At 48.2% G+C, this 16,935-nt stretch overlaps 1 protein-coding gene across 2 annotated transcripts in view; it reads left to right on the forward strand.

Moving 5' to 3' along the window:
- The first annotated feature begins 1,355 nt into the window (after positions 1 to 1,355).
- The window catches only part of MGAT4B (alpha-1,3-mannosyl-glycoprotein 4-beta-N-acetylglucosaminyltransferase B), a 50,925-nt gene continuing 35,345 nt past the window's right edge, over positions 1,356 to 16,935 (forward strand). Inside the window, exon 1 of one of the 2 annotated variants that reach the window (XM_086852202.1) lies at positions 1,356 to 1,619. In XM_086852202.1, coding sequence (XP_086708328.1) covers positions 1,523 to 1,619 — 97 coding nt within the window. In that variant the 5' untranslated portion in view covers positions 1,356 to 1,522. Of the gene's footprint in view, positions 1,620 to 3,962; positions 4,033 to 16,935 lie in introns of those variants that run through there. The other variant, XM_086852201.1, reaches the window with a different exon arrangement.

Genomic DNA, 16,935 nt, shown 5'->3' on the forward strand with positions numbered 1-16,935 from the left:
GATAATGTCCTTTCAGGCAGCAGCTTCCGTTTGTGATATTCATCTGGCATTGATTTGCTCTCAATAAACATTGGATGCTGTTTCCTTAACCAAGACGAAACACTTCTGTGGGAATGGCAGCAAGGACGCATTTCATGATTCCTGGGGCTGCTGCCGCCGATGTCACCCTGCACCTCCCATGGGGACATCCCTGTGCACAGGGCCTGAGCACACACCTGCATCCAGGGGCACCCACCCGTGACTCCACAGGGACCAGGCCACTCCCAGGGCTCCACGTGCAGGGGTGTGCATCACCCTGGCACAGCCACAGGTACACTCACACCCCCACACCCTGCAGACAGATGGAACCGGGCGCATGTTCACACACACAGACATATGGACACAGACATATGGGCACAGCCACGCACACACACGTGTACAGACCCATGCTGGCACCCACAGATAGATCTGTAGCTTTGTGGGCACATAAGGGTGGGCATGAGGAGGCAGGCGTGCATCGATAGGAGTCAGCCAAGGATGTGTACATTTATATACATAAGCCATGAGCGTGAATGCTTGCACACACACACACACACACACACACACACACACACACACGTGCTTGCAGACGTGCACACACACGTGTACACGGATGGACATGGACAGATACACACACACAGAGGTGCACACACACTCATACACACACAGATACACAAACTCAGACACAATCTCACACTCACACAGTCACAGATACACACACACATACATAGACATGGGCAAACAGATGTGCAGACACACAGAACATGCGCTCACATGCACACACACGCACACATATTCTCACAGACACACACACTCACACACCCACACTCACACCCACACTCACCCTCTCACTCACACACTCCCAAACTCATACTCGCACTCACACTCACTCTCACACTCACTCACACTCCCACACTCACTCCCACACACACACTCACACACACACTCTCACTCTCACTCACACTCACCCACACTCCCACTCATTCTCACACTCACTCCCACACATACTCACACTCATTCACACTCACACCCACACTCACTCCCACACACTCACACACCCACTCTCACACACACTCCCACACTTACACACACACCCACACTCCCCCCCACACTCACACTCACTCACACTCACACTCACACTCACACTCACACTCACACTCACACTCACACTCACACTCACACTCACACTCACACTCACACTCACCCACCCCGCCCCTGCAGTCCCGCATTGCCCCGCACGGGGGCGCCCTTTGCTCGCTGCTGCCCCGCCCCTCGGCCCCGCCCTTTGGCCCCGCCCCTCGGCCCCGCCCCGCCCCGCCCCGCCCGCCCGGCGGGCCCGGCGCGGGCGCTGCGAGCGGGCGGTGCGGGCGGTGCGCCCCGCTCCGCTCCCGCTCCGCTCCCGCTCTCGGCTCCGCGCTCCCCGCTCCGCTCCGCCGGGGCCCCCGGGGCCGCCGAGGCCGCGCCGCGCCCGGGACATGCGGCCGCCCCCGCCGGCGAGGAGGCGATGAGGCTCCGCAGCGGCACGGCGCTCACGCTGCTGCTCGGCTGCCTGTGCGCGCTGCTCTCGCTCTCCTGGTACGGCGCCTTCGGCGGGCACAAAGGTAAGGGGGGCTCGGCCGCCTCCGCGGGGGCCCGGCCGCCGCCCCGCCGCCGGGGAGGGGGTGCGGGGACTCCGCGAGTCGGACCCCGGGGATGCGCTGGGATCCAGACACGGTGAGCATCCTCTGGAGCCTGGGCGATCCCGAAGGGCAGAATCCTGCTGGAGCCCCAGGGGTGCGGACTCGGCGGGGTTCTGTGCGCCCCTGGCCCCGCGGTACCCCCTGGTCCCCACGGGACCGTGACCTGTGGAACCTTTGGGGCGCTGTCCGTGCCCGCCTGGGCGGGAGGTGCCCCAGCCGGGGGTCTCTGCTCGTCCCCCAGGCTCGCTGTGGCCAGGGGTGCCCACGGAGGGTCGGGGGGCTGTGGGGTGATGGGCGGGCTGTTCTCCGCACCGGGGTGCGCTTGGCTTGGCTTTGGCGATGTGCTTCTTTGCACCCTCATGTTTATGGCCAAAATCTTCATGGGCGATAGGAGCCAGGTGGGATAAATCTGGGTGCAAGTGTGGTAGTGCCAGCAACTGGGGGGAGCTCTCAAATGCTGGGGGTTCTCTGGGCAGACTGGTGAGGGGAGATGGAGCATCTCTGCCTTCCCTGCATGTGTCTCTTGTAGCTCTTTGCTGAGTCCAGTAACTTCAGTGGATGTGGGACAGGTGTGAGGGCTGTGGCTTCAGCACACAAATATTGGTGCTGGCTTTGCACTGAATAGGCAGCTGCAGAGCAGAGGTGCAGGGCTCTGTCCCACCGAGGCTGCAGAGGAATCCTGTGCAGGTGTTGCAGAGATGCTTGCTGCTGGTTTTTCCTGACAACACAGTAGTTGCTTTTCTCCACCCAGTCTCTCACTCAAGCAGTGCACTGGACTTATTCTGGCCTGGAGGACAATTCTGACAGTTGCTTCTGAATTGTGTCTCTGTACCGTGTATGAGTGTTTAATCTCCTATGCCTGTGGTAATTGCTTAGCTCTTCCAGTTCCTGCACTTTTAGAGGTCATTAAAGGTGTGTGGTCTGACCAACCAGGCCTTGACTGTCTCCTTCCACTAGCTGTGTAAGCATCTCTCCCTGCTACAGGTGAGAAGCAGCTTTTGGTGAGTGTGAGCTGTGACTTGATGGATTTGCACTCCTGTGGCACACCATGCACCATCACAAGGTGCAGCTTGTGCGTAGTGCAAGGCTGGCATCGGGGCTGGGACAACTCTGGGTGGAGGTTTTTTGGCTCTGATGGGCAGGATGACATGAGCCAATCCAACCTGGGTACCTGGGAGGTGCCATTTTGTCCTGGCAGCTGCAGGTGTCTGACAGGTGGCTGCTCGGACTCCTCTGCCTCACTCATCACTGAAGGCTCTCCTGTTGTGCTGCTGAGGTGGTTTAAATCCCACCAGAGCTGCCTCCTGCAGAGGTTTGTGTGATGGGTGTTTGCAGTGCAGGGGTGCTGCCTTGGAGGATTGGTTTGCTAATGCTGGTGGTATTTTTAAGTGGCCACAATGTTTGCATACCCAGGTGTTACTGTTGTGTGTTGCTTTCAGACAGAAGTGCTAGACGGGAGTTGTGCAGGGGCAGAGGAAAGCTCTGAGAACTGCCCTGTGGTTACCACTGAGCAGTGGCTTTGCTTGCAGCTTCCTCTCATAAATAAAGCAAAAGCAGCGTGCAGCGCTGTGTGGGCTCTGAGCAGCCCCTCCTGCTTTCAGAAGCAGGGTGGCCAACCCCACTAGGCAGTCTGGGCTGTGTTGTCCTTTGACACACTTTTAACAAGCAGCATTTCCCTGTGGCTCATGCAAGTACCAAAATAACAAGCCTGGGTACCACTGTCCCTGTCCTTCTCGGCAGGACCCTCTCCGGATGCGCGTTTTCCTCTGGCAGCAACAGATTGTCAGCTGCACACGGTGATGGCTACACCAGGTCACAGCCAGCACGGGCTGGCTGTGTCAGCACAGCAGCTTTCCAGCTATTGTGGTCATTTATGGATCAGGCCCTTATTCCGTACGGAGCTGGAGAAGACCTTGAGAGGTCACTGAGTCCGTCTCCTGCCCTCCGCAGGATTGCTGATAACCAACCCCTTCCCGACAGATGTTTGTCTGCTCTTGAAAACTACCAATGACAGGGACTCCTCCTAAGCTCCCCAGACAATCTGTTTGACATTTAGCAGCCCTCATATTAGGTTTTTCTTATGATTCGTACAGAAATGTCTTTTTCTTCAGTTTACTTTCAGGATTTCTCTTTTTTTTTTTTCCATTTATTGGACACAGACAGAAAAGTTCCTTCTGTCTTTCTTTGCAGCAGGCCAGTAGGTATTTGGAAATGGCTATAATTTCCCTTACTAATACAGATTAAACCACACTGGTTCCTTTGATCACTCTTTTTTAGGTTATGTATTCTCGGTCTGCAGTTGCTCTTGTTGCTCTCTTCTGGACCATCATCCTTGGTGAGGAGTGATGCTTAACCTGGGATACAGGGCTGAAGTTGCTGCTGTATTTTTATTCAGAAGACTAAGGGTTGCTTCATATCTTTTACAAACAATGATCCTGTTTGTATATCCCACTGTGTGTGCTTTTCACTTTTGCCATAGGTGACTCATGTTTATATTTTTTTATCCTATCAACCCTTCAACTATTCCTCTCCAGATGTTTTCCTGCTTTTCATTCATTATCTTGTGTTTGTTCAGTTAATTATTCTTACCAAATTGCATTACCTCACGCTTGTCCTTGTTGAACTGCGTTGCTTTTTTTTTTTCCCCAGACCTCTTCTTCTAAATTATTGTGATTGTTTTGAATTCTGATCTTGTGCTCCTCCGTGCTTGCAGTCCCTCTCAGCTTGGTGTAGCCTTCCAGGGCAGTCAGCCTGTTTTCTCTGCCATCAGCCAAGTTGTGGATGAAAGCACCGACTGGTGTTGGATCTGGGATGGGTTCCACTGGAAGGTGCTTCAGCAGAGCCCCCAGGCAGTGCTGGGAGAGCAGTGCCCTGTTCACAGCTGGTCCTCCCAGCAGTGCTGGTCCTACCTTCGGGCAGCTCAGGCCAGTCCCTGCATCCCTGGATATGTTATGGGGATGTCCCATCAGACACTATCAGAGGTCTCTGAAATCTTTGTTCTTCTCCCATTCCTGCAAGTCCTGATGCCCTGACACAGAAAGAAATATGAGAGATTTGATGTGATTTGTTATTGATGAACAGAGGTTATCCCTTGCTCAAGTTCTTGTTTTCTAAGCACTTCAACTGAAGTTAAGCTGATTATTCTATAATTTCCTTCCCCCTTATTCCCATACCTGTATTTTTCAAAGATAGGCTATGTATTTGCCAGTCCTCTGTAACATCAGTCATCCCCTGTGAGTGACTGGAGACAATTCCCTGTGAATCTGAGTTGCTGATGTCATTGAGTTCTGGGGAAGTCTGGCAAGGTGTCTGCATTGCCTCCAGCGGGGAATAATATGATATTAAAATGTAAGGCATTGCAGAATCTGCTTGTCTTCCCACTCTGTGTTGAGAGGACAAAACAATTAATTGAAAGAAAATAAACCAGAACAAACCATCTCTAGAGCTGCTTTTCTGAGACCAGCTCAGGGCTTGTTTACCTGCTAATGGTGTTCTGCTGTGCTGTGGTTATTAGTAAAGTTTTGACCTCATGGCCTGAAAAAACAGATGCTGCCTCTTTCCAATTATAAACGGGGTTTGAAATAGTCTGCTGGAGTGGGAAGAGAAGGGCAGCCTCAAATAGCACAGCCACTCACCCAGGCAGCCGGTGTCCAGCATCACGGGCTGTTCGGAGGTGGGCCACGTGCTGTGCGTCATGGTGGTGGGTGTCTTGGCCAAAGTCTGATATTCTTTCTTTGCTGATTTTAGATTTAAATATGGTTTCACTTCCCAAAACCACAAGCTGCCCTGCAGAAAGCTCTTCTGTAACCTGGTGTCAGGCATTGGACGTGTAGGGTTTAATTGTGGAGGATCAGGCCTTTGGGAAGGTGCAGGCAGGTTTGGGTGTTAATGTGCCCAATGTGGGGACTCCAGGGGACTCTGGATTTACTGAGGGATCAAGATAACCAAGAAGGTTTCATGGCTTTAGGTGAGTCACAAGTACAGATGGGATGAAGGTAAACAATTTAACCTACCAATTAAATTGTTGTGGTTTATTAATTTCCAGTGGTGAAAACTGTTCAGTTCTCATCCATGATTTTTGTTCTTATCTTGACTGACTGGCCATGTACTGTTTATACAGTCCTTCTCCTTGTCCTTTGCAGCCTGTGCCAGAGCCATAAATGCTGCAGGATATTTGGGGTTTAAGTGCTGAGATTTGATTTTTAATTGAACAGGAAATTTTAAATCTTGTGTTGAAGCTTTTAGGAGACTCCCAATGTGCTGCCTGTTGGAAATGCTACAGGTAGAGGTTGGCATGGTACCTCCTCTGTGGCTGTGTAGCTCAGGGCAGGCTCTGTACCCATGTTGCCTGAGCAGGCTTTCCCTGGGAAGTTTTTTCTCCATCAACTTTTAATGATTTTGAGTTACTCATTGCCAGCCAACTCCTGGCTTGCATCATAAAACCCCAACTGCACTCAACTCTGTAGCTGTAGATTTGCCTGCAAAGTGGGGTTGCTGTTTGCGTTCCAAAATACCCCCAAGATCAGCAGGGTGGTATTTTGGATGCTCACCTCCTGGGAACTGTTCTTCCTGTGGATGTTGTGGAAGCGCACAGCGCCTTGAAAGGCTCACCAAGCACATCCTGGCTGGGTGTCCTGGTGCAGGTCTGAGCCCAGGGTTTCTCCCTTGGTTTGTGAGTGTGGTGAGAGCAGGAGGCTGGCTTTGGTGGCTGTGGGGCACTGGCTGTGGAGGTTGCTCTGGTGCAGCAGGGAGGGCTCTGTAGGGAAATATTGCTCGTGCAGTGCCGCGCGCAGCGGGATGCTCTGCTCGCTGGGGGTGTCCTTTGTGGGAAGCAAACTTTGTCCCGGAGGGATGTTCCTCTGAGTGTGTTTACAAAGTCTTCTTCTATAGTGCATAAAAGCCGTGAACACTAATCCGCTCTGGAAGCAGCAGAGTCAAAGCTTGATACCATTAAACACGAGCCGTGTCCTGCGGCATGTGGGGTTCCCGCTGCTTTTTCATTTCTGTTGCCTGCACCAGCTTGACTTCAGGTTTTTGTAGTTTCTTTGAGGTCTCAGGCACTGCCTGGAGCGAAATGGATACAACTGCACATCCTGGTTTGAGCTGGGATCGCTTCATGGGAACCCTTGCAAGCGTTTCCCAGGAGGAGAGACGCCAGCAGGAGACCAGGAGTGCTTCTGAGGGCTGAGGAGGTGCAGGCAAGGACCTGGCTATGGAACCATGGAGCTTGGAAATCTGTCATTAAAATGTGTGGTGAACAAAATAATGTGCAGGAGCATTTCTGAGAGACTTTGCATGGCCTGGGTGGTGCTCAGCAGACATTGTGTGAAATTGGTGGCTGGAATGTGGCAGCATTTGCAAAATTATTGCACCTGTGACTTGAACAAATTCATCCCAAGAACGAGAGGCACTGTGCAATCTGTTGATATGCATTTATCATAATAAGTAGTTCATTGTCTGGAGTCACCTGTATACTGTTTTTTATTTATTTGCAGGTTTTTTAAGGCCATTAAATGGGGCTCTTGACCTGTATTGTGTGTGCAGTTGCTGTGTCCCATCACTGCTCCCACAGTAAGCGCTGTGGTTGTGTGATGGAGTTGAAGTTACAAGGGCTCTCTCCTAACCTGTGCTCTTCAGCACAGACCTGGAGTTGTGGCCTTGCTGTGCTGTGTCCCTCCCAGTCTTGGAAAATTCAGCTGGCTGGTTTCATGCCTCAGCTCCCATCTACTCTCTGGGGACAGTGACATCTCTTGTCTCTGAGGTTTGGTGGACACTTCCACACTTCTGTGACAGCAGGGTCTGTGTCAGCACGTAGGAGAGGAGCAGTCAGAGGAGGTTAACACACACACACCCCCAATTACATCAAGTACTTCTCTTGGTTTACTTCTGTTGCAGAACAAAACTCATTTGCGATTCCCTTTGATTCATCTAAAACAAATCATTGATTTGTACTTATATCCTGAATGTTCATTGATTATTCACTTAGTGTTTAATGTAAAACACATCTATAGCTGGCTAGTTTAAGTGAAGCTGCCAGTCATCTCCAGAAAGCCTTGAAGCCACTAAGTGCTGGAGAAATTGCTTTAGCAATAGATGGACAAGGCTCCTGCATGTGGGCTTGGATTATCCCTGGTTCTCCCTGTTCACAAAATCCAAACCAGTCACCAAAGGACCAGTTTTTCTGTTTGTGGTATAAAGAAACACAAACAAATACCCATTCTGGGGTGCCTGGCTCAGCACAGGAATCCACAGTCACCCGGACTTGGAAGGAAACTCTTGAGGCTGAGCCACCTGCCTAAAAATACTTAGAGATGATGCTTAATGTTCCTGGTGAAGATTTTCCATATCATTTTTGTGCCAATTGTAATGTTCAGGTTTTCTTATGAGACAGAGATGAAGAGGGTGTGAGATTGGGTGGGTGAAGAGGGCTGCTGTGGTGGCAGAACTCACTGGGCAAATTAAAGGATTGTGGAAAGTATTAAAATAATCAAAGAGCTTCAGCGGGGATGGGCAGGTTTGCATTGTTAGGAGGAGAGGCTTTTCAGGGAGGGCTGATCAAGTATCTGCTTAGCAGCTTCCTGATACAGGCACAGGATTGTTGTCTTTGATGGAGGGGAAAAATTTTTTTCTGCCTTTTTCAGTTGAATTGCAGCATAGGGGGCTTTTTATTCAGTGTCAGTTTTTATTCAAATGCCCTTCTTGGGTTTATTTTTGAGCTTGCATCAGGCTTCCCTTGCAGAGCAGGAAAGTCTGGGAGTGGCAGATTCCTGTATTAAATAATCTCTTTCTGCATTAATTGTGTCACTGGCCAATTCTCCTTCTGTTTTTGTCCCAGTGTCAAGTCACATTTGAGTCTCCAGGATCAGAGCATTAGCATGGATGCATCTCTGATGCACAGGGATGGCTCTGTAACTCCGTCCTCTCTCCTGCCTGCTCCTGCCTTGCCAGTAGTTAAATATTCCATCCCTCCTGTGCTACATACAGAATAAATGCTTACCTAAAGGTTAATCTGTATTTTGAAGTGACTAGACATGCACACGAAAATGACTTGTGCAAGATATTTTAATTTCTGCTCATATTTAAGAGGACAGCAGCAGTGTTAAAATGTAAATCATTAGGCATTAAAGAAACTTCTGGGCAAAAATTAATCTCCACCTGTCTTTTATGTTCATGATGAGTTTTGTTGTGCTGCAGTGTCCATTTATTTGTGGCTATAATTGCCACTGGTGGTTTAGGAGCTGTTGGTAGTGGGATGGATGCTGAACTGTAGAAGAGCAAGGTGTTGGCTTATGTCAGTGCTGCTGCCTGGTCCATACCTGTTGACTGATGAGTTTTTAGACCATCCTGATTGCATTTTCAAGTCTGCCTTAGAGCACTTAGGTTTTTCTTCTCTCGCTGCAATGCCAAAGCTTTCTGGAAGGTTCAGAGACCCCTTTTTGTCACTTACTGCTTGTATTTATGTGGCAGTAAGTCCTCTGTGTATTGTCAGTGTTTTGAGGAATGTCATGGCTTGGGGAGGAGGCCTGTGGTACCAAAAGGTTGTGTTTACAAGCTCTTGTAAATAATCAAAGAAACCCTTCCAGTCCTGAGAAATTAGCTCCTTAAAGATCTGTGTATATATATATTTTATATAGTGAAAATATGTAGTGGTTTAGTTCAAGTGTACTAGTGAGGCCAGCCCTGCCAGTACCAAGAAATTCACACAGAAGCTGGAGAGGATTTCTGAGGGAGAACTACATTTCTTCATTCCTCCCCAGAAGACAGTCAGGGGAGCAGAGCTGCTGTGCAGCATCCCCAGGGTGTGTGCCCACATGAAAAACAAGAGCAGTGTTTGTCTGTGTCCTTTGCTGGGTGAATGGATGGGTCTGGCGGTGGCTGAGCTCTCTCAGAGTCAACCACAGGCAAGTACCTATCAGATAAATTATTCAGTTAATGCTGGCAGAAGTGTTGGGGTGGTCTCCCCTCCCTCTGCTCTGTGCCCAGACTGTGAGCTTTTACTTTATTTGATCTCGCCTTTCATGTTTTAACTATTCCTTTCTTGTGCCACCTCTCATTGCGCTCTCTGGAGCTGGCTTTGATATCTTTTCCCTTTGTCTTCTATTTCCCTCAGTTTCCTCCCTTTCTTCTTCCTTTGATGTTGTAAAAAATGACCAGGATGGAGATCTTCCCATGTCTTCCCTCTCTTAATCTTGACCGGTTCACGTTATCCACTTTTTGAAGAACTTTACCAGATGCTTACCCGATAGCGTGGCTTTCTTAACACCAAGCAGTGATTTTGGGTAGAAGCTGGTTTAGACTGCTTGGGGAGGATTTAGATGCTTGGGATGGTGCTGGGTCTCAGGAGTGGTGGTGAGGCCAGGCACAGCCCCCAGGACAAACCATCCCGATGCCAGAGTGAGGATATGCCATGGGGATGTTCCCACAGGCATCACATGAGCTGGAGCTGATGGGCAGCAGGAGCTCTTCCTGCACTTCACATACAGAGCTTCAGCTAACTTGATGGAAAAGCAAAAATTGTGTTTAAAAGGAGATTAGTTTGCTAACTTTGAGGAGCAAGAAGTATTTAGGAAAAAAACTGGAAATGCAAATTCTGGCTGAGCACAAGCTTTGTCATTTGATGGCTGAAATTCTCCACTTTGTTGTGCCAGTGAATCCACATGAAACATGTATTTTCCCCGAGCTGAAGAGCTGACCTGGGTGGGGGAGGTAAGTACTCAGAGTGGTGGATGAGCATAATTAGGACATGGATTGTGGGTTGGCTCTGTATAGATCAGTTTGTGTTTCGTTAATGTCTGGTTCCACCCTGTCTGTCTGTTTTATTGGATTAATTTATTACTTTCTGAAAGTGCCTCTCCAGTGAGCTAAAATATCTATTTACTGGAAGTATTTGGTTGCCATGAAAAAGTGTATTTGGCATGTGTTTGGCAAATATTAAGTACTTTCTTCTGTTTCTTTTGCAATTTAATCTTCTATTTATCTTGGGTATTGATTGCTGAAGGCCTTGGTAATTATTTGCTGATTTTGAAAACAATTATTTTAGAGGCTCAAATTACTTTTGTAATGTTAATCATTACCTTGGTGTGCTTGCTTTAAAGGATGGGGTCCCTCTGACAGCTCCAGGGTGGACATTTACTGTCTGAAACAACGCTGCCATCTTAAAATCACAAAATCATTACTGGTGTTTTGTTCCCAGAAGGAAGCAGATACTTGCAGAGATGCAAACCTGGCAGTTGCAGTCGGCTCACAAATTCACTGCTCCTCTTGATGGGAGGAGTGGCCAGTTTCTGAAGTCAAATAAAAATATGGTTGCATTCAGTTTCCAGATTAATTTAATGGTGTGTTGGCCCCAGCTCTGGCGCAGGGCTGGTGGGGCGAGGGGCGGCTCCGCTCTGGTGGCAGTGGAGCTCTGCCAGGGGGGAGAGAAGCCACACTCTGAAGGGTCTCACACTTGCAAGTGAATGTGGTGCCATACAGTGGCACATCTTGCTTTGGGGGAAGGTGAGAAATTGGAAAGTCTCTGCTGGGAGCTGAGTAATTGGCACCTGCTATTATTGTGTTCCTCCTCCCCCTTTTAATAACTTGTTTATAGAGATACCTCTCCTACAGATCTCATTACACAGCCATAAAACATGATTCTTTAAAAAATACATGCATTCCTATTCATGTCGGGTCTGAATACCTACCTCCTTCATGTTCCTTAAGGAGAAGGGATGGTTTTTGTGGTATCCAGGCATCTTTCCTCACTGCTGGTCAGAGTCACGGCTGCCCATGAGGAGACGAGCTGTGTCCTTGCCATACCTGGATGGAGATGTAATTCTTTCATTAATACAAAATCTGGCAGGCAATTAGAGTGGCTGGGAGGGGAATTTTGTCTTCTTGTTATTCTAGGCCTTGAGGCAAGGGGTTGTGTTGTCTGTTTGAGTGACGTTGGCCTGATCTCCACCAGAGCTTGCACAGTGACATACATTGCTAGAGAGCACGAGAGGCGACGTTTGGCATACGCCCCTGGGATCTCCAGTGCACTGAATCCCACTTCCTGCTCATGCATCAACTGATATGTTTAATTGGTTTTAACAGTTTCATCCTTGTTCTTTTATTAGTGGATCGTGGTGCAAAAGGAAGCTGGGAGCGTTTTTGGATCCTGTCCTGGGTAATTTGATGAGTAAGTCTTGCTGAGCTTCATCTCTCTACAGGTGCAGTGATGCATCTCCTGCAGGGGATGTGGTGGGAAGAGCATCTCCTCCTCCTCTTCCCAAACACATATGCAGGGAAGGAAGAGGAGGAGAGGGCAAAATCATGTCTGTGACAATTATTTTCTAATTCTTTTCAGCACCTTATAGAACAAGAACGATGAAGGGAGTCTCAGAAAAGAGGGCATTCCAGCTAGCCCTGGCAGGGATGTAATCTCTTTTCTTCATACCGAGGTATAAAGATAATTCCAATCGGGATTGAAACAGCGGATGGCAAATAATTCTTGAACAATCCGCTTATGGTGTTCCAGGATGCGAATGAAAACCACTAATGGGATAAAGAAGGATCTAGATAATTATCTTGACTGCATTAAATCCCATCCTTTCAGGAGAATACTCTTGTGTGGACACCAATTTCATGTGTATCAAATGCTAAAGCTGACTAGACATTTTCAGAGGCTGGCTGATTCCAACACAGCCATCCTCTCTTGGTGATCATCTATCTTTTATTTACCTGGTTGGTCATAATAAATCTGATTTCTGGTCTCTGCTGCCCTGTTTCCTTTTTTCCCCCTCCCCACAGCAGGTTAAAGCTGTGACACACATTCTCTCCAGGGCAGATTTGAAACCTCCTTCATCTTTTTCTCCTTTCATTTGGTCTGCTGTTTTGAGAGACTTCCTGGGGTTTTTTTTCCCCTGTTTTATAGCTGGTAGTGCTGTTGTTTTAAGTCTGACAGAAGAGCTGCATGTAACATTTAGGTGTGCAAGATATTTTTTAAATTGATCCATTTTTTTTCCCCCATCATGAGCTCTGCCTTGCGGTGTGGGGGACGGCGCTGTGCTGCAAAACAAATCCAGTTGTACAGTCAGCTAATGAGGCTCTTCTTGTAGGCTCTTTGTGTTTGAATCTAATGGACACCCCATGGATGGAATGGAGGATGGCAGAAAGAGAAAGGAGCAGTTTTGTAATGACTGAGACCTTGACATTTGGATGGGGTTGGCTCAGTTAAAAGCGTTCAAAGCTTTGCACTACAGAAACCCTGTTATCTGAGACCCCATGGTCAGAGAAAAGGGTGGCACAAATGCACCTCTAAGAATGTGGGTGACAGAAAAGCACCTCTAGGAAGTGGCTGATCTTTTATTATCCCCCAGCAGCTCAGTCAACTGCATTTTCCAGCTGCCAGAGAGCCATTTCTCTCCAGCCTCACATCAAGTGTTCCCCAAGTGAGCTGAGGCATGTCTGAGCTGGCTGCAGCATCTTGTGCTGAGCCAGGCTGTGTGTCCCACAATGGGAGCAATCTGGAGACTCTCAGCTGGAGACGGCTGCCCACGAGCTGTCCTCCAGCTGGAAGAGGAGGATTGGCAGTTGGCACCATTCCTTTGCTCTCCAGAGGACAGATGCTGTTCATGGCTCTTTTGTCAGGGAAAGAGTCCCATCATTCATTTGGAGAGTGCCCAAATGCAGCTTCTCAGTAGCAGCCCCTCTGAAACCACAAGGTTCCCATCTTTACTTGCTGGCGTGGCAGCCTTGTAAAGCTCAGTTGTCTCTAGAAGTACAGAAGGACTTTCTTGTTCTTAGTGAGAAGTCAGAGGGGAAATTCTGTCCCGTCCAAGGTGGACTTGGGTTTCCAATCTCCCTCGCGTGGCAGAGGTTAGAAGAGCCAGTTTTGTGCTGGAATCCAAGGAGTTGGTGTGTCTCTTTTTGCTGTGAGCTGTAAGCTGCTCTTGACAGCAGAATTGCTGCTGACACCACCGTGAGCTGTCACTTGCCTGTCCCATCTGGAGGATGTCCTTAGAGGCACATGAAGCTCAGCCTTTCCATGCCTGGGTTTGGGGCAGGTAGGCTGCACAAGGGTGTGATGTGCAGCTGGGCACACCCTGATAAGGCACTTGCCAAGCAGGGTGTGTGTGGAGAAAAGGATACGTGGGATCCTTGCAGCCTCTGGAAGGCTCTTTAGGAAATGGGTTATGTTTAAAAAATGTGGTCATTTTTTGTTTTGGTGACATGATTCTTGAACAGCAACTCTTAAACTGAAATGCTCACACAGAAGAGTCAGTATCAAGATTTCTTCACCTTCTGATCACAGTAGTGTGCCCTGTGACTCTTGGAGCAGGGCTCAACTTTAACAGTGATGCCTGGTGCAGGCTTTTTGCCTAAAAATTTTTGCCTGACATTCTGCAAGAGGAGTCTGGCAAAGTCCGACAGCTGATTCCTTAAAATCAATTGATTGCTGCTTCAAATAAGATATCCATCCTACACACTTGTGACTTGCACAGAGATCTTGATGGGCATTTTCACCTGGGTCTTGGTATCACTGCACACCCTTCAGATGAAGCACTCATTAAGAAATCTCATTACTTGCTCCGTTAAAGGTGTCTGGTTAGCTGAGTTGCTAATTGAAGTGTCCTTTCTTCAACCCAGTGTTGTGATGGAGAAGTTCCTGGAGCTGTTATGCCAAGTGTTACCTCCACAGAGCATTATAAATGATCTCCTGCCATCTCCTGCTTGGGTGAGCGCTACCCAGAGAGAAACTGTGTTTTTTTCCAGATGTCTGCACAGCTCTCAAGTGACTTGCACGATGCACACACACAGAAAGGCAGATACTTCATGTCTCTTTGGAAATCTGTCAAGACAGTGGCAGATTGCTTAGCCTAGGTCGTGCTGTCTGTTCCTAACTTCCAAAATGCAGGCCAACGAGTATTGCTGTAATAGTTAAAGGTCAAGCAAAATTACAACCTTTAGTCGTTGGTAGCAGCTGTGGTCATCAAAGGAGTGGTTTTACTCCTGGGATTGAAATTTTCAGCGCTTGTCTGTTGTTGCAGAGAGCTGGTTAGCTGTTCTGCAAGCCTGGTAACCAAAGGTTGCCATTTCTGCAGGTACCCCTGATGGTGCTCAGAGGCCCCAGCTGGGACCAGGATCCTCTCTAGTGTGCCCTAAATGTTCTGGGTGCCCTGGGAACCCTCCCAGAGAGCTTCACCATGAAAGGCTGGGCCAGGAGGAGTGAGTCCCTGTGAGTGAGGTGGTTGTCAGTGGCAGAATTTGAAATCCACATTGACTCATCAGCATTGCTTGGTTACCAAGGTCACTGCAGTGCTGGGATGTACGTGGGGGTCATTTGCATCAGACTTCAGTGTTTCATGGAGAGGAGGAAAGGGAAGATGTTGACAAGAGAAAGCTTGTAGGTGGGTAGAATTCAGATCACTGCCAGCCAGTGCAGGAAAGGTCAAGAAATTCTTTAGTCTGCTGGTGTGTGGCGTAGCACATCGGCAAGAAGGTGTGGATTTTGTACGTGCACTAGTGTTTAGTTTGGCTTTCAGGAGAAGTCCTTATTTCTTCTCCTGCTGCCAGCTTCTTTGGAGTTGCCCTCCTTCCCTCTGCTCTGCCTACATTTCTTGCTGTGATTTCAATTATTTATACCATTTCTCTTCCCCTTAAACTGCTCCACTGCCTGTGCACTATGGAAGCAGCTGTCGCTTCCCAAGCCTGTTCCGCTGATGTGTGAAGAGCCGATCCCTGTGCACACAACTCCTTAAGAGCATTTCAGGGCCCTTCAGAGTGGGCAACTATGTGGATGTAAAATTGCAATTGGATCTTACCTTACAGAAGATTTTAAAGTGCAGCTGGTGGAGTAATGATCTACTTATTAATGTCAAATAGCAGGAGGGAGCTGCTCAGGGTAACGAGGGGAGAGAAGGAAGAGTTTTGAAGAGGAGTATGTCCCCTTCTTCTGATGAAAATTTAGCAGCTTAAAACTAGAGGTTATTCTCTTTGTTCCACCAGTGTGCATTCAGCAGAACCTCATTAAAATAATTTAATTTCTTTTTGACGCAGGCTGATGTCACAGAGGTGACAGGGAGGCACAGCCTCACCCGCCTGGGCTGGATCCAGAGCTGAGGCTGAGAGAGGCAAATTCACCCATTCAATTTAGTCCTCCCTCATTCTTACCTCTGCAGCATTAAGCTTGGAGAATGAGCAGAAAATGTTTAAATCCCTTTCTTCATTGCTGCCATGTTCAAACTGAATTAACTCTTATCCAAAAGCAGCCTGTGCTGTAGGAAACATCTGCCATGGTCCAAATTATGTTTTGAGGTCAGAATTAAAATGTATGTAACTGTTGAGCAGTGAATAATGAATACTCAAATCCCACTCTTTGCCAACAGTTGTTTTGCAAGATGTGATTTGTACACATCCCTTGTACCTGTGCAGGTACATGAATGTGTTATTAGAATAGAAACCAGCACGTGTCACAAGGAAGAATGGTTATAAGGTAAAGCAGCTTGCTAGAAATTTAAATAGTTTTTTATTTCAAGCTTACATTTATTTATTTATTTGACTTCTACACATGTAGCTTTTGGAGTGTAATTGATGTGAGGATGCAGTTGTATTCACAGCACATCTGTGTCAGGGACAATATTTATGTGCAATGTCTGTTCCATGAAATATTTGTTCTCTCCTCTTGGCTCCTCCATCCAATAAGTAGATGTGAGCTCTCAGGGAAAGTACAAACAATTTTTAGAGATGTTCTAGATGTAGTCCTTAAAGAATTTTTTGATTGTGTAACTGAAAAGAGCTTTTGAAAAGGTAGAACAAGTCTCAAGTAGAGAATGGCCAGGGAGAGGCTGGTGCCCTGCTATATTTGATGGACTTTCAGTCTGCTAATGAAGAAAAACTAAAGCTCCCACTTCACAGGGTATTGTCTGAGGACTGAGACTCTTGGGGTGTGTTTGAGTGCATGAGCTTCCTTCTGGCTCCCTTTGGGTAGAGACCATTCAAGTTTGAAAAAATTGCTCAAGTTCCTTAAACTGTGTCCTGCCTTTCAGTGGGAAGTGCAGAGATAATTGGAAATTAAACTGAGGAGGGACTGACAGAAATGAAGTTTGGGCAGGACTCTCTGTGTGCTGAAGTCATGCTTCTGGTGCACAGTGCCCAAGGTTGGTACCAGCGTGTGTCAGAGGTTGCTTCCATGGTACTGCCAGACTCCCAGTGGATGAATGGATGTCTCTGTTCAGAGTGAGGGTCCTGAGGCCCCACAGCAGTGTAGGGTGAG

The sequence above is a fragment of the Cyanistes caeruleus genome, chromosome 15 (assembly GCF_971803275.1).
Source record: "Cyanistes caeruleus chromosome 15, bCyaCae1.hap1.1, whole genome shotgun sequence".
Lineage (NCBI taxonomy): Eukaryota > Metazoa > Chordata > Aves > Passeriformes > Paridae > Cyanistes > Cyanistes caeruleus.